We start from the raw sequence: 13206 nt of genomic DNA, 5'->3' as shown, positions 1-13206 counted from the left end.
ACATGCACGAGCTACCCATCCAGCTGCAAGTCACCATTTATTAGCAAAAACACTGAACAGCTTCAGGGTCATTATTCACAAATTAGTATAAAATAGCAAAAATAAATTCATCAGCATGGTACAACACACACCAAGGGCAGACTACTGGCAAAAACTTAGTCAAAACACCGGTGGTCTCCGATGACTGAGTGCAGAGAGAAGGATTTAAAACAGCTGTAATGGTGAGCGACATGATCAGAAGGGAGTGCCTCTGTTTAGGCCTCGCCCATGTCCTCCCCGAGGAAAGCCCATCCCTGCAGAGAGAGAGAGAGAGAGAGAGAGAGAGAGAGAGAGAGAGAGAGAGAGAGAGAGAGAGAGAGAGAGAGAGAGAGAGAGAGAGAGAGAGAGAGAGAGAGAGAGAGAGAGAGAGAGAGAGAGAGAGAGAGAGAGAGAGAGAGAGAGAGAGAGAGAGAGAGAGAGAGAGAGAGAGAGAGAGAGAGAGAGAGAGAGAGAGAGATTTTTGAATAACTGACCCGAAGTGATGCTTCTTTTCAAACCTGTACGCTTTTCCCTGCAATCATTCTTTGCGTTTATTAAAACTCAAAAACTTTCACATTAAGGCGTCTTGTGTGTTTTGTATATATGATCTGAACCCTTTCACTGAGGTGATGGCTGAGCTAAAAGACTGCTGGTGTGCATGTGAGTGACAGTGAGAGAGATGATAAAGACCTCTCCTGATGAGACCTCTGCGTAGGGGCTGCGTCTGCGTTAGGACCCTCTCTGTGGGCCTAGGCTGCTGACTGCTGCTGCTGGTGTCTGAAAAGGAAGTATAGAAAGATTCATGGTAAAGCATTTAAACGAACAAATAGACACAAAAAAAATAAAATAATTAATGTAAAAACATGAAATAATGGTATTTTCCAAACTGCATCTCGTGCATGGCTGTTACCATTTGTAACTATGTAACACTGTAGTCCAGGTTTGTTCACTGATCAGGCATAACATTATCACCACGCTCTATTTCTACACTCATAATCCATTTTATCAGCTCCACTTACTGTATAGCTGCACTCAGTAGTTCTAGTTACAGACTGTAGTCCATCTGTTTCTCTGATACTTTGTTACCCCCTTTTACCCTGTTCTTCAGTGGTCAGGACCCCCATAGACCCTCACAGAGCAGGTACTAATTGGGCTGTAGATCAATCTCAGCACTGCAGTCAGACTGACGAGGTGGTGGTGTGTCAGTGTGCGTTGCGCTGGTGCGAGTGGATCAGACACAGCAGTGCTGCTGGAGTTTTTAAACACTGTCCACTCACTGTCCACTCTATTAGACATATTAGACATTATTTGCTACTTTTACATCTACAAGGTGGACTGACAAGTCAGACGATAGCTCATCTGCTGCTGCACAGTTTGTGTTGGTCATCCTGTAGCCCTTCATCAGTGGTCACAGGACGCTGTTGGCTGGATGTTTTTGGTTGGTGGACTATTCTCAGACCAGCAGCGACACGGAGGTGTATAAAAGCTCCAGCAGCACTGCTGAGTGGCTGTCTGATACACTCAGACCAGCACAACCCACACCAACACACCACCAGTACGTCAGTGTTACTGCAGTGCTGAGAATGATCCACCACCCAAATAGTACCCGCTCTGTGAGGGTCCAAGGGGGTCCTGACCACTGAAGAACAGGGTAAAAAGGGGTAACAAAGTATCAGAGAAACAGATGGACTACAGTCTGTAACTGTAGAACTACAAAGTGCAGCTATACAGTAAGTGGAGCTGATTAAATGGACAAGTGTAGAAACAAGGAGGTGGTCATAAGGTTATGCCTGATCAGTGACAATAAGCGTAGTTTAACCTTTATTCAAACCATCACTTTAAGAACCGTCCTAATGATGCCAAAACGTGCATGTCTGCCTTACATCCTCCTTCAACCAACCAAAATAAACAACAAAATGGTCAAAAGCTGGCCATCTAATGGCAGACACAAAGAAAATAAATTTAATAATGTAAAAATGACACCCCGAAATGTATCAAGTCATATCAACCGATGTCAAGCATCTGGTTTCAGCTCCGCTAACATTAGTCACATCATAACTTCTCAGCTCATAACTTTCAGTTCAAGAACAGTGAATCTGAAAAGCTATGAAGAGATAAATCCAGTAAACAATGTTGAACATTTTTCCCAATTAAATCCAAATGAGTGGAGAGTAAAATGAACTTGAGCGCCTGATGTTTATGAACGCACTTCTGTGATCCTTCCTAAGTGCTATCTGTGTCAGAGCAGAGCTTCTTGTATGGTGTTTAGTAGCCCTTAGTCAGCCACACGGTCTCTCTACGCTTCCTTCTTTGGACTGAACAAACAAGAAAGCCTGACCAAAATGTACGGTGCTGGCTCTTCACTGCCTGCTAGTGCAGTACAGAGTTTAGACAGCTCATGTTTCTAAGCTAAGAGTGCAAAACATCTGAGAGAAGCTATACTGCATATTCTAGACCATCCCTAGCTTTTACCTGGAGCAGAGCTGGAGGTTGGCTCCTGGCTGGTGGAAGGCAGGCTGGCGTCATCAGAAGGCTGAGCAGACTCCAGTTCAGTTTGGCTCTCCAACGACGCCTCTCCACTGGTTCTACACAAAAAATAAATAAATACATAAAATAATAATAAGAATAAACTTTTAAAAAAAAAACCCACAGACACATTAAATTCACAGCAGGAACAGGCCTAGCAGACAATGAAAGGACCTTAGTAGCACCCAATTAGCAGGATGAAACTTAGATAACCTTAATAAATTCTATTTCATCCACTGCAACATTACTTCTTTTTAAGCATGCATACTGCAATACTACAGTACAGCACTACAACCTTAAAGAGGAGGGGGAGGGGGAAAATTTTTAATTCCTCACTGCACATTACAGTCTACAGTGAGTTCTAAAGCCTAGCGGCTCCTCACCCTTCACTTTCTGCTTCTGCCATGAAGACATCATCACCATCGTCTCCAGGAACAGCCTCACCCGGTACAGTAAGGCCTGCTGTGGAGGTGCTGACCATGGGGACGGACTGCGAGGCTGGCTCAGACACATCAGAAGGCTGGCTCTCCGTGAAAACTGTCACTTTACAGAAAAAAGTTGAATGTAATAAAATCTGAGTCACACACACACACACACACACACACACCCCAATCAGGCATAACATTCTGACCACCTCCTTGTTTCTACACTCATTGTGCATTTGATCAGCTCCACTTACTGTATAGCTGCACTTTGTAGTTCTACAGTTACAGACTGTAGTCCATCTGTTTCTCTGATACTTTGTTACCCCCTTTTACCCTGTTCTTCAGTGGTCAGGACCCCCATGAACCCTCACAGAGCAGGTACAGTTTGGGTGGTGGGTCATTCTCAGCACTGCAGTAACACTGATGGTGGTAGCGTGTTAGTGTGTGTTGCGCTGGTCTGAGTGGATCAGACACAGCAGCACTGCTGGAGATTTTAAACACCTCAGTGTTGCTACTGGATTGAGAATAGTCCACCAACCAAAAATATCCAGCCAACAGCGTCCTGTGGGCAGTGTCCTGTGACCACTGATGGACTAGAGGATGACCAACACAAACTGTGCAGCAGCAGATGAGCTGTCGTCTCTGATTTTACATCTACAAGGTGGACGGACAAGGTAGGAGTGTCTAATAGCAGTGCTGCTGGAGTTTGTAAACACTGTGCCCACTCACTGTCCACTCTGTCTGATCCACTTAGACCAGCACAACACACACCAACACACCACCACCATGATGTCAGTGTTACTGCAGTGCTGAGAATGATGTACCTGCTCTGTGAGGATCCATGGGGGTCCTGTCCACTGAAGAACAGGGTAAAAGGGGGTAACAAAGCATCAGAGAAATAGATGGACTACAATCTGTAACTGTAGAACTATAAAGTGCACATATACAGTATATAGAGCTGATAAAATAGACAAGGAGCGTAGAAACAAGGAGGTAGTCATAAATGTTATGATCTGTGTAATTTTATTTACACACCCACACACACATACATACACATACACATACATACACACATACACACACATATATACACACACACACAATATATATATAAAAATCACATGCAAATATTTGTGCATCCCTGGTCAAACGAAAAGAAGTTAACATCCTCTACAGACGGCACACGTCTGCATATTTTAACAAAACTACTGTTCATTTGCTGAACTTAAGAAATAAAATAAAAAAGACAAAAGTGCAAACGTTATGGTACAGTATAAATCCCCCCCCTCCATATGTTACATGCAAATAAATTACACAAATAACAAAATAAGTCAATTGACCAGGAGTGTTCAAACATTTGCATATGACTGTTTGTGTGACTAAAATAAAATAAAATATAATAATAAAATAATAATCGTCTCTGCTCCCTGTAATATCCATATATTGCTCCTGATTGTTCTACTGTGGTAAATAATAATTGGAAAATAGTGATTAGGGGGTCATTTCCAACAGAGCGGTCAATTCCAAGCAATTAAGGAGTGGTGTGATTGGCTACCTGGCGCTGCCACCTGCAGAGGGGTGGTGGGGACACTCCTGCCTCCAGACTCTTCATCATGAGCAGCCAGGAAGAGAGGACTCTCGTACATGCCCAGACCTGAAACATGAATGAAAACAACTTTTATTTAATGCAAACATTTCCCCTCAGTACAGTGTGGGACACAGTATCCATAAAATAGTCTAATTCAGGGTTGACTGCTGTTTAAGCTATAAGAAAGTCAATATCTGGGCTCTAGTGCTGTTTGCATACCCACCTCCCTGAGAGGCCAGCTGACCCAGGTCAGAGTGAGACGAGCTTGTCTGAGGGATCATGTCCTCAGGTGGACCGAAACGGAACCGGGGGACACCAGCGACCTGAGGAGAACTGGGAGAGAAGAACAGAACAAAGTAAGTCCAGATGTGAGCCATTCAAGCGCAAAAAGACAAACAGTGCTGTGCTGCGTGGGGGGTTTGGTCTATGCCTCACTCCGTCATTGGTTACACCAATTCTGCAATGTGACCAACAGTGAGTTGTAGCCACGTAAATGTTACTATAGTAAAAGGTAGTTTTACTGGCAGCTACAGTGTTGCTAGGCTTTTGTTATGATATCCAGGGTTTGCTAAGGTGTTGCTAGGCCTTTGTTCCGGTAGTTCGGCGAGCTCACAGACAGTCCCTGATATTGTGTCTCACTCACTAATGTCACTGTAAGGAAGGGAAATGTTTTTTCACATTCACCCTGAATTTAGTAAGAAAAATTGCAGCACCTTCAAGTTTATTCTATGTTATAAGAGCACAAGCTGTTGGGTAAATTTAACAAATAGAACTGTAGGCCTCAAAATCAACATGTGATTTATTCCACTGCTAGGGCATGATGGCCGGAGCAGGAATAAAGGAACTCCTGCAAGCCATGTGTGGCATGTGGCAGCCCAACTTTCTGTTACTGCTCCACTGAAGTACGTGGAACATCTTATTGCCTATTATCAATGTGAATGCAGCATCAACACTGGCTGCTACTCACTGAATTGCCTCAGCAAAGCCATCAGTGCGGTGTGGCACCACTAGAGTCGGAGTGCTGGGAACCATCCTGTCGTCATCATCGAAGAAGTGTTGCTGCAATAACAAAACATGTCAAGAAACCTTCTTAGATCCACTAAGGGATTTTTTTTATAAAGGCAGAGAAAACGGGTACAGGAGAATAAGTGCCTTTTTACCATGCTTCCTATTCCAGGAGTAAGCTGGGGTGCTCGGCTCATCGATGACCGTCTAGGTTGGCCTGACTGCCTCTATGAGAAAACAAATTTATAATAGCTCTTTATAGTGTACAGAGAGAATATTAAACCTTGAACAGAGTCAGTGACCAAGTGAATGTGTGCATTTATTTGCCTCATGCAGTGTACATCAGCAAGTCACTGGCTTCAGTTTATTAAAGGGAACCAGTCACATTGTCAAACAAGGGTTGATGCAATATGTAAACACTAAACATTTCAGAACGTACTGTTCAATTCCTGCATATATGGAAACTAAAGTGCAGAAACAGCTTGTTTTGAAGTCATTGTTTTTGTGATGCCACTACATCTCCAGTATACAGTAGCTCAGCCCCACCCCTTTATGCTGAAGTTACAAGGAAGGTTTCGGCCTGGACTGCTTTTTGAATGAGGAACAGTATAGAACAGCCAATCAGAACCAACGAAATTTACATATATATTACTCTTATGATCTTTTTGGGTAAACTACAAACATAAATTCAGGTTTCAAGTTGAGAATGCCAGGCTAGTTGATCACATTTAAAGTATGAGAGATATTGTGAACAGCTTCTTTAACTAAACTGGTCATGTGCAGCAGTGCTGGCTGACTGGTGCAGAGTGGGTTTACCTGCATGAGCGGTGGTCCGAGCTCAGGGATGGGGTGTATGTTGAGGCGGGGTGGGGGCGTGTGGTGCAGTCTGCGGGGGGACTGCGGAAGGCGTGGACCAAGGCTGGAGGACGTAGTGCTGGAAGTGCTGGCTGTGCTGGGGGTCACCTGCAGCTCCCTCACAGGCTCAACTGCAGGAGTCGGCTCCACAGTGCTAACGCTGGCTTCACCTACACAGGGGTCGTTAAAGGAGGAGCTCAGACAGAAATGCTAACTCAGTCAGTGAAGAATGAAGGCTAATGGGGGTCACAGAGTGTGGTCCTTTCATTCAGCGTTAGCTGTGGCAGTACTTTCAGGACAAGTTACTATGCATGATGACCATCGTATGAGACTAACGGTCTTCTTTCCAGTCAAATAGATGGTGATGTAATATTAAACCCTTATAATAAAAGAACCTGAACTCTTTTTTTTTTTTCTACTGAAAGTCGACCCAATTTGAGGGGAGCTTCTTAAATAAATAAAAAGATAAATGAATAAATAAAATAAAAGTATTTACATTTATTTCATGCAGTTACTAAATAATCTGCCTTACAATTTGGTCGTGTAAATTCAGACGGAAAAACCAAAATATACCCTGGTGAATAAGAGGTTAATAGACCTTCATGTGCAGCTAAAAGTGTGTGAACTGTTCTACTGTATTGTTTGTAGTTATTATGTATATTTGTTTGTAAAAATGCTTTATAACAGAATAAATGCAAACACTCACTTCGCAAATAAAAGTTTTAAACAATAGGAGTTTGACACTGTTGTATGTATACACCGATCAGGCATCACATTATGATCAACACAAACTGTGCAGCAGCAGATGAACTATCGTTTCTGACTTTACATCTACAAGGTGGACTGACCAGGTTGGAGTGTGTAATAGAGTGGACAGTGAGTGGACACAGTGTTCAAAAACTCAGGCAGCACCGCCGTGTCTGATCCACTCAGACCAGCACAACACACACCATCACACCATCACCACGTCAGTGTCACTGCAGTGCTGAGAGTGATCCACCACCCAAATAGTACCTGCTCTGTGAGGGTCCATGGGGGTCCTGACCACTGAAGAACAGGGTAAAAGGGGCTAACAAAGTATCAGAGAAACAGATGGACTACAGTCTGTAACTGTAGAACTACAAAGTGCAGCTAAACAGTAAGTGGAGCTGATGAAATGGACAATGAGTGTAGAAGCAAGGCCATAATGTTATGCCTTGTCTGCTGATCAAGAAGAAGCTTATCAGCTCCAATTTTCAAGTCTATAAAAATAAATTAATAAAGAAAGAAAATTTGAAGTGCAAGGTTTTGTTGTACTATATTGCCCAGCTGGCCTGGGAGCCCCGTGGAATCCCCCCCGGAGAGCTAGTGGAAGTGGCTGGGGAAAGGGAGGTCAGGGCCTCATTGCTTTAGCATGCTGCCCCCTCGACCCGAACGGATGGATGGATGGATGGATGGATGGATGGATGGATGGATGGATGGATGGATGGATGGATGGATGGATGGATGGATGGATGGATGGCAGAAAACCCAAGGCACGCTGTCTGTAATAACTGAGTGAACACGTCTTCGAGCTCCGCGCTCAGTTCAGAATCATCTCTGAAAATTTAAACATGTTGCTCTCTGCATTACTGAACTCCAAATGCTACTGTGGCTATTTCTGTCTTCCAGGTTCTTAAGACCATTAAGGCTATTTTCAGTTGTTTGTTTAAAGGAAGTGCATAATAGTAGGTTGTCTCAACCTGTGGGCCATGGACCACTAGTGGTCGAGGGCCTGTACTCAGGGGAGGCAGAAGCCTGCACTGGGCCTGTAAAACAAGCCTTAAAATAACAGCATAATTAAAAATCACAAAAACCCTTCAAACTAAAGGGACAACCTGAGGCCAAAATTACCCTTGTTGCAAAGCCAGTGGAGTATTTTCAGTAGAAACAAAATAGACTGTAGCTCCAAATCACAGCCTACATTTACCTTGCACATTTCTATTCCTTCACTCTTTTTGTCATATTATCACTGAAACCATGTTTGTTTTTTCCAGATCCTAATTTTCAGGTTTTCGTGGTCAGAACTGAAGAAAACAAAAGGAAAAATGCATATAAATGATTTGAGTTTTACTGTGGGCCACTATGGTTTGTATGTATGAACAGGTGGGCCTTAAGATGGAAAAGGTTGAGAACCCCTGCATTAGAGAACAATGGTGGTTCTGTTGCATGAGGGTTGAAGAAGCACTCTGATCGTGCACTTTAGGCAGTCACAATGATTGACATCTTTTTTCTATTTGAAATGCTCAAAAACGTCACAGCTAGTTTTTCCTTGTTTTTTTCCCTCTGAAGAGAATGACAATTTTTTTAAGTCTGTTGATCATCTTAACTAATGTTTACAATGTAACTTCTAAAGATCTTCTGTTGTTCTAAAAGTGGCGATACAGATCGCTGCTGTCAGAAAAAAACCTTGTATCTCCATTTTTTGTTGTTTGTCAGTTTTTGACAACTTGAAAATGCCTGTTGCTCTTTACATTGTGTGCATATTTATTGATAAATGGACCAAAGTGACCTGGAAAAAGTCTGGTTCCATTGACTTACATTAAAAGTACAGCAAGTTTTTTCCTTCTCCTGTAAAGTTACTGTTTAGGAGATACAAGGTTTTATTCCGACAGCAGCTAAATGTATGCATGCATGTGTCTTTACCACTGCTTTGAGAATCTGCTTGTTTCTGGATGGAGTCCGACGCTCCCTGACTCTCCTCATTCTCAGTGCCCGGGTCAGTGGCCTCTGCCGCCTGTGATAAAGCACCACCAAAACAAGAGACTTGGCATGATTAGAGAAAACTAGTACAAATCTAAAACTACCACATGATCAGAAAGCAAAAAATCATATCAGTGCACTAAAAATAACAAATAGTATTCAAAAAAAAAAAAAAAAAAAAAAAAGTGCATTGCAATAGGAATTATAAACAAAACAGTGAAAACTAAATAAAACCAATTTCACTAAAAACGAAAAATACATAAATACAAAATGACACAAACAACAAAAACAAGGCATAATGAACTCCGAGCAAAGAGCTGTAGGCACCTCAGTGTCGTCTCCCTCAAACGGCTCATTGGCGTCTCCGCTCCCTTCATTACTCTCCTCTCCTGCCATTGTGCCATCTCCTTCCTCATCATCCTCATCTTCCTCCCCATACTGCAGAGGGACAGGAAAAACAAAGATGTGCATTTAAAACTAGGACGCTGATGCGTTTCGATTTAGACAGCACACACCAGCGTTTCATCATGGCAGATTCTCAGGGTTGCCAACCTTTTTAGGAATCACATTTTCAAAGACAATTTCAATAATTTGGTCATGTGCAAAAGTTTGGGGGTGCCTGGTCAAAAGATGTTTTGTTGATATTCAACAAAACCTTTTATCTCCAAAATATTTATCACTTCCATTTCCCCAAGCCACACGATACTACCAACACTAGGAGGGTGCAGGCAGCACAGGCTGCCCGACACTCGTGCAAGGTCATTAGGCAGCCGAACGCGCTCAGAAGAAAGCGACAACCACAAGATCTGTTACGTCAGCTAACAGACGCCTGCGCTGACTAGTATCGCGTTAAGTGATGAGGGGAGAAGGGAGTCTATCCTACTCACCCAGAGAGAGCGAGGCCAATTATGCTCTCTTTGACTCCCGGCTGAAGCATCACTAGGGATCGAACTCATGATGACAACGCTTAGACAGCTGTGCCACTCCAGAGTACAAACAACTTTAATTTTATTGTAAGTCAACGGAACCATTTATATTTACACATAGCACTGTGTAAATAGTTCCTACATTCACAAATATACATTCAGCAATCAGCAAAATGTGAGGTTTCATGATGTACTTCATAAAAATGTACAATTAAAAAAATCACGATGTACATCAGGGTATAATTTGGTTTGTCCATCTAATTTTACGTGACCAAATCATAAGGCAAATTATTCAGTAACTGCATGAAATAAATGTAATTTTATTTTTTGTAAAAGCTCCTCAAATTAACAGAACGTGTTTTATGATCTACACATCACTATACGCTTACAATTTACTGCTGAAAGCAAAAAAATCTCAGATGCTCTTTGTGTTATTTTATTAAATTAACGTTTACAGAGCAGATCACTGAAGAGACGCCGTCTGTTTATAGTTTATAGCCCAGATTTGGGGAAAAACGGCTCGACTTTCAGTAGAAAAACAAACTGAGTTCAGCTTCGTTTATTATAAGGGTTTAAAATGACATCACCATCTATTTGACTGGAGAGAAGAGTTACAGCCTCACACGACGCCCAGCTTCTGAATGTAGCTTATGAAATATGAAAGTTATGAAGAACAGTACCAAGTGTGTTTTGGAGCTACTGGTGGTTCCAAAGAGTTTAAGAGGTTAAGTAGTAATGACACAGAGTTTTAAGAGCTTCAACTTTTCTTCTTAATCGTGTTCTGACCTGTCCAGTCTCCTCTTCGGCCTCCTCTTCTTCCTCACTGTCTGTGTCCGTCTCTATGATGATAACGTCGTGCCGTTGTTCGTCAGATGAGTCCTGTGCACTGAGCTGAGACTCTGAGGGCTGCTGAGACTCACTCACCTCATCCCCAGGAACAGACTGAGAGAGAGACTCCTCTGCAACTTCGCCCGCTACAGGGAAGCTCTCCTGTAAGAAAACACAGATACCCAGCGCTGCATCAGAAAACACGATCATTTCCGCTGCTTAAAACCTCGAGCTTTGAAAAACAAGAAGGAGATGGTTATTGCAAACATCACTGCTTTTATTTGGTCACTGCAGCTGTTATCCATGATATGAGTTCTCTTGCCTTTATACAACAGTTTAGCAAAACAAAGGAAAGAACAAAAGTAAAGCAAAGAACAAACAACAATAAATATGTCCACAGGTACATCAGTGGTTCAGTATTGATGTGACTGTTAGCGTAACTGAGGTATGATCATGTACATTTACTAAACATAAATATTAAATACATTCCATTAATAGTTAAGAAAATATTTTATTACTGATAAAGTTGGCAATAACGGCTGAGCAGTTCACAAAATAAACATCAAAATTATTACAGTATTTATCTACAGTACATGCCACCAAATTCAACAATCGGTTGTACAACACAATCAATTTAGCTTTTTTGTAGTAATATTTTGAACTATATAAACGATTTGCTTTCCTTTCTGCTTCTGTTTTATTCTGTGCATCGAGTGGGTGTTGTGTTTTCAGGTGTTATGAAACCTGTAGTGGAGAAGATCTGGTGTGTCGTCTCACTTGGTACTGAGGGTGAACAGTTATTATAAATCTCCCGTCTTAAGCCTTGGGTTCACCACACGACATTTACAGTCTGAACACACTAAACAGCCTGGGCGTCTTACGCTGTCAGACTGGTTTCTTCAGCTTTTTTTGGGCGACTGAAATATTGGGGATCCACACTACTCAGCTCACTGAACTCACACAAACTCTCGCATTCTCTTCAAAAGTGGAGCTGCTGCTGTTGTATTCTCTGCCGTTTCCACAGACACAGCAAAGAAGCAGCAGGTAAATGTTTAAACGAGAATCATGGATTAAAAACTGGTCAGGTGATGTTTTTAAGAATTTTAAAATGTACATGAACTCAATTTGGCCTTAAACTCTGCTCATTAAAAATTTCACTCCACATGTGAGAGACTTTCACTATTTTTCTTTGTTTGCTTGCTGTATTTTCTTCTTTCACGCTCTCAGTTTTCACTGGCTGTGGCAGCAGTCTGTTCAGACCGAGTCACTGGCCAATCCGCAATAGATTTTGCTCAGAGTCTGGTCAAAAAAAAAAAAAAAAAAAAACCCAAACGTTTGATAAACTCCGACTGGTCTGACACGCGATCGGGAGGCAAAAAATCTTTCTCTCTCCAACTGTCGAGTATAACGGACTCAAATCAGGGCTAAAATCGGGGTAAAAGCCACATATTGTAACCCTGGCTTAAGATCCTTCATAGAAACTGTAAAATAGCTCCACGCGGCCAGTTTCACTGTTGATCTGCTGCTGTTCAAACTGTTTGAACTCATGTTTGCAAAAGAAACAAACAGTGCTTTTAATCATTGTTTCTCATTTTTAAAATCATATAAATGGTTTGTTAAGTGTTAGATTTTGACACTTGGTTGTTCTGTTATCAGATAACACAAACACACAGAATGCTTTGCAATAACACATGTGCAGAACCAACTGCTGTATAAAATGTGTTGCTGAATACCTCACTAGCGTCTGGGGTTTCCAGTGCATCTCCAGGAGCCTCAGCTTCTGCATCATTACTCTCCTCAGCAGCAACATCCTCCTGCAAAGAGAAATGTTCCTTAAAGCTCCTTAGAAGACCGAGTCTGCCCAATTATACAATACCAAGCATTCTGAAGGAACCAAGAAGAATGAAGAAACAATCTGTACACAGTAACTATATTACTGTCAAGCTGAAACGCTGTGCTTCAAATAAAGCTCACCTCCACTCCAGTTATCTGGACGAAGCGGATCTTCTTGGGCAGTGGTTCGGTCAGGTCGTCCTGTGTGCTGTCCGTCACCTCAGAGGAACTCTCCAGATCCTCGTCTCGAATGCGCTTCTGCAAAGACGAGCCAGCACTCGCCGACACTAACGTGCACAAACCATACGACAAGTTATTCTCACTGCAGCTACAGGATCTGAATGTTGTGAAACAGATTGGGATTGTGTTGTGATTATAGGGCTGAAAGATTAATCAGTTTTAAATCAAAATCACAAATTGAAAGACTGCAATTTTCATTATGGTCCATGATGAAAATTTTTGTTTTAAGCAGGTAAATTTA

General features: G+C 42.1%; 1 protein-coding gene across 1 annotated transcript in view; it reads right to left on the bottom strand.

Annotated features, from left to right (window-relative positions):
* Positions 1-18: 18 nt before the first annotated feature.
* The window catches only part of tpra (translocated promoter region a, nuclear basket protein), a 50362-nt gene continuing 37174 nt past the window's right edge, over positions 19-13206 (bottom strand). Inside the window, exons 38-51 of the mRNA XM_017704129.2 lie at positions 12867-13012; positions 12626-12706; positions 10851-11054; positions 9466-9576; positions 9082-9172; positions 6379-6587; positions 5718-5789; positions 5525-5616; positions 4781-4890; positions 4525-4623; positions 2928-3087; positions 2491-2603; positions 709-795; positions 19-293 (exon numbers count right to left, since the gene is read on the bottom strand). Coding sequence (XP_017559618.2) covers positions 235-293; positions 709-795; positions 2491-2603; positions 2928-3087; positions 4525-4623; positions 4781-4890; positions 5525-5616; positions 5718-5789; positions 6379-6587; positions 9082-9172; positions 9466-9576; positions 10851-11054; positions 12626-12706; positions 12867-13012 — 1634 coding nt within the window. The 3' untranslated portion in view covers positions 19-234. The remainder of the gene's footprint in view (positions 294-708; positions 796-2490; positions 2604-2927; positions 3088-4524; positions 4624-4780; positions 4891-5524; positions 5617-5717; positions 5790-6378; positions 6588-9081; positions 9173-9465; positions 9577-10850; positions 11055-12625; positions 12707-12866; positions 13013-13206) is intronic.

Source organism: Pygocentrus nattereri, chromosome 17 (genome assembly GCF_015220715.1).
Source record: "Pygocentrus nattereri isolate fPygNat1 chromosome 17, fPygNat1.pri, whole genome shotgun sequence".
Taxonomy (NCBI): Eukaryota; Metazoa; Chordata; class Actinopteri; order Characiformes; family Serrasalmidae; genus Pygocentrus; species Pygocentrus nattereri.
Note: the sequence above shows the minus strand (reverse complement) of the source record. Positions and strands in the feature narration are given on the sequence as shown.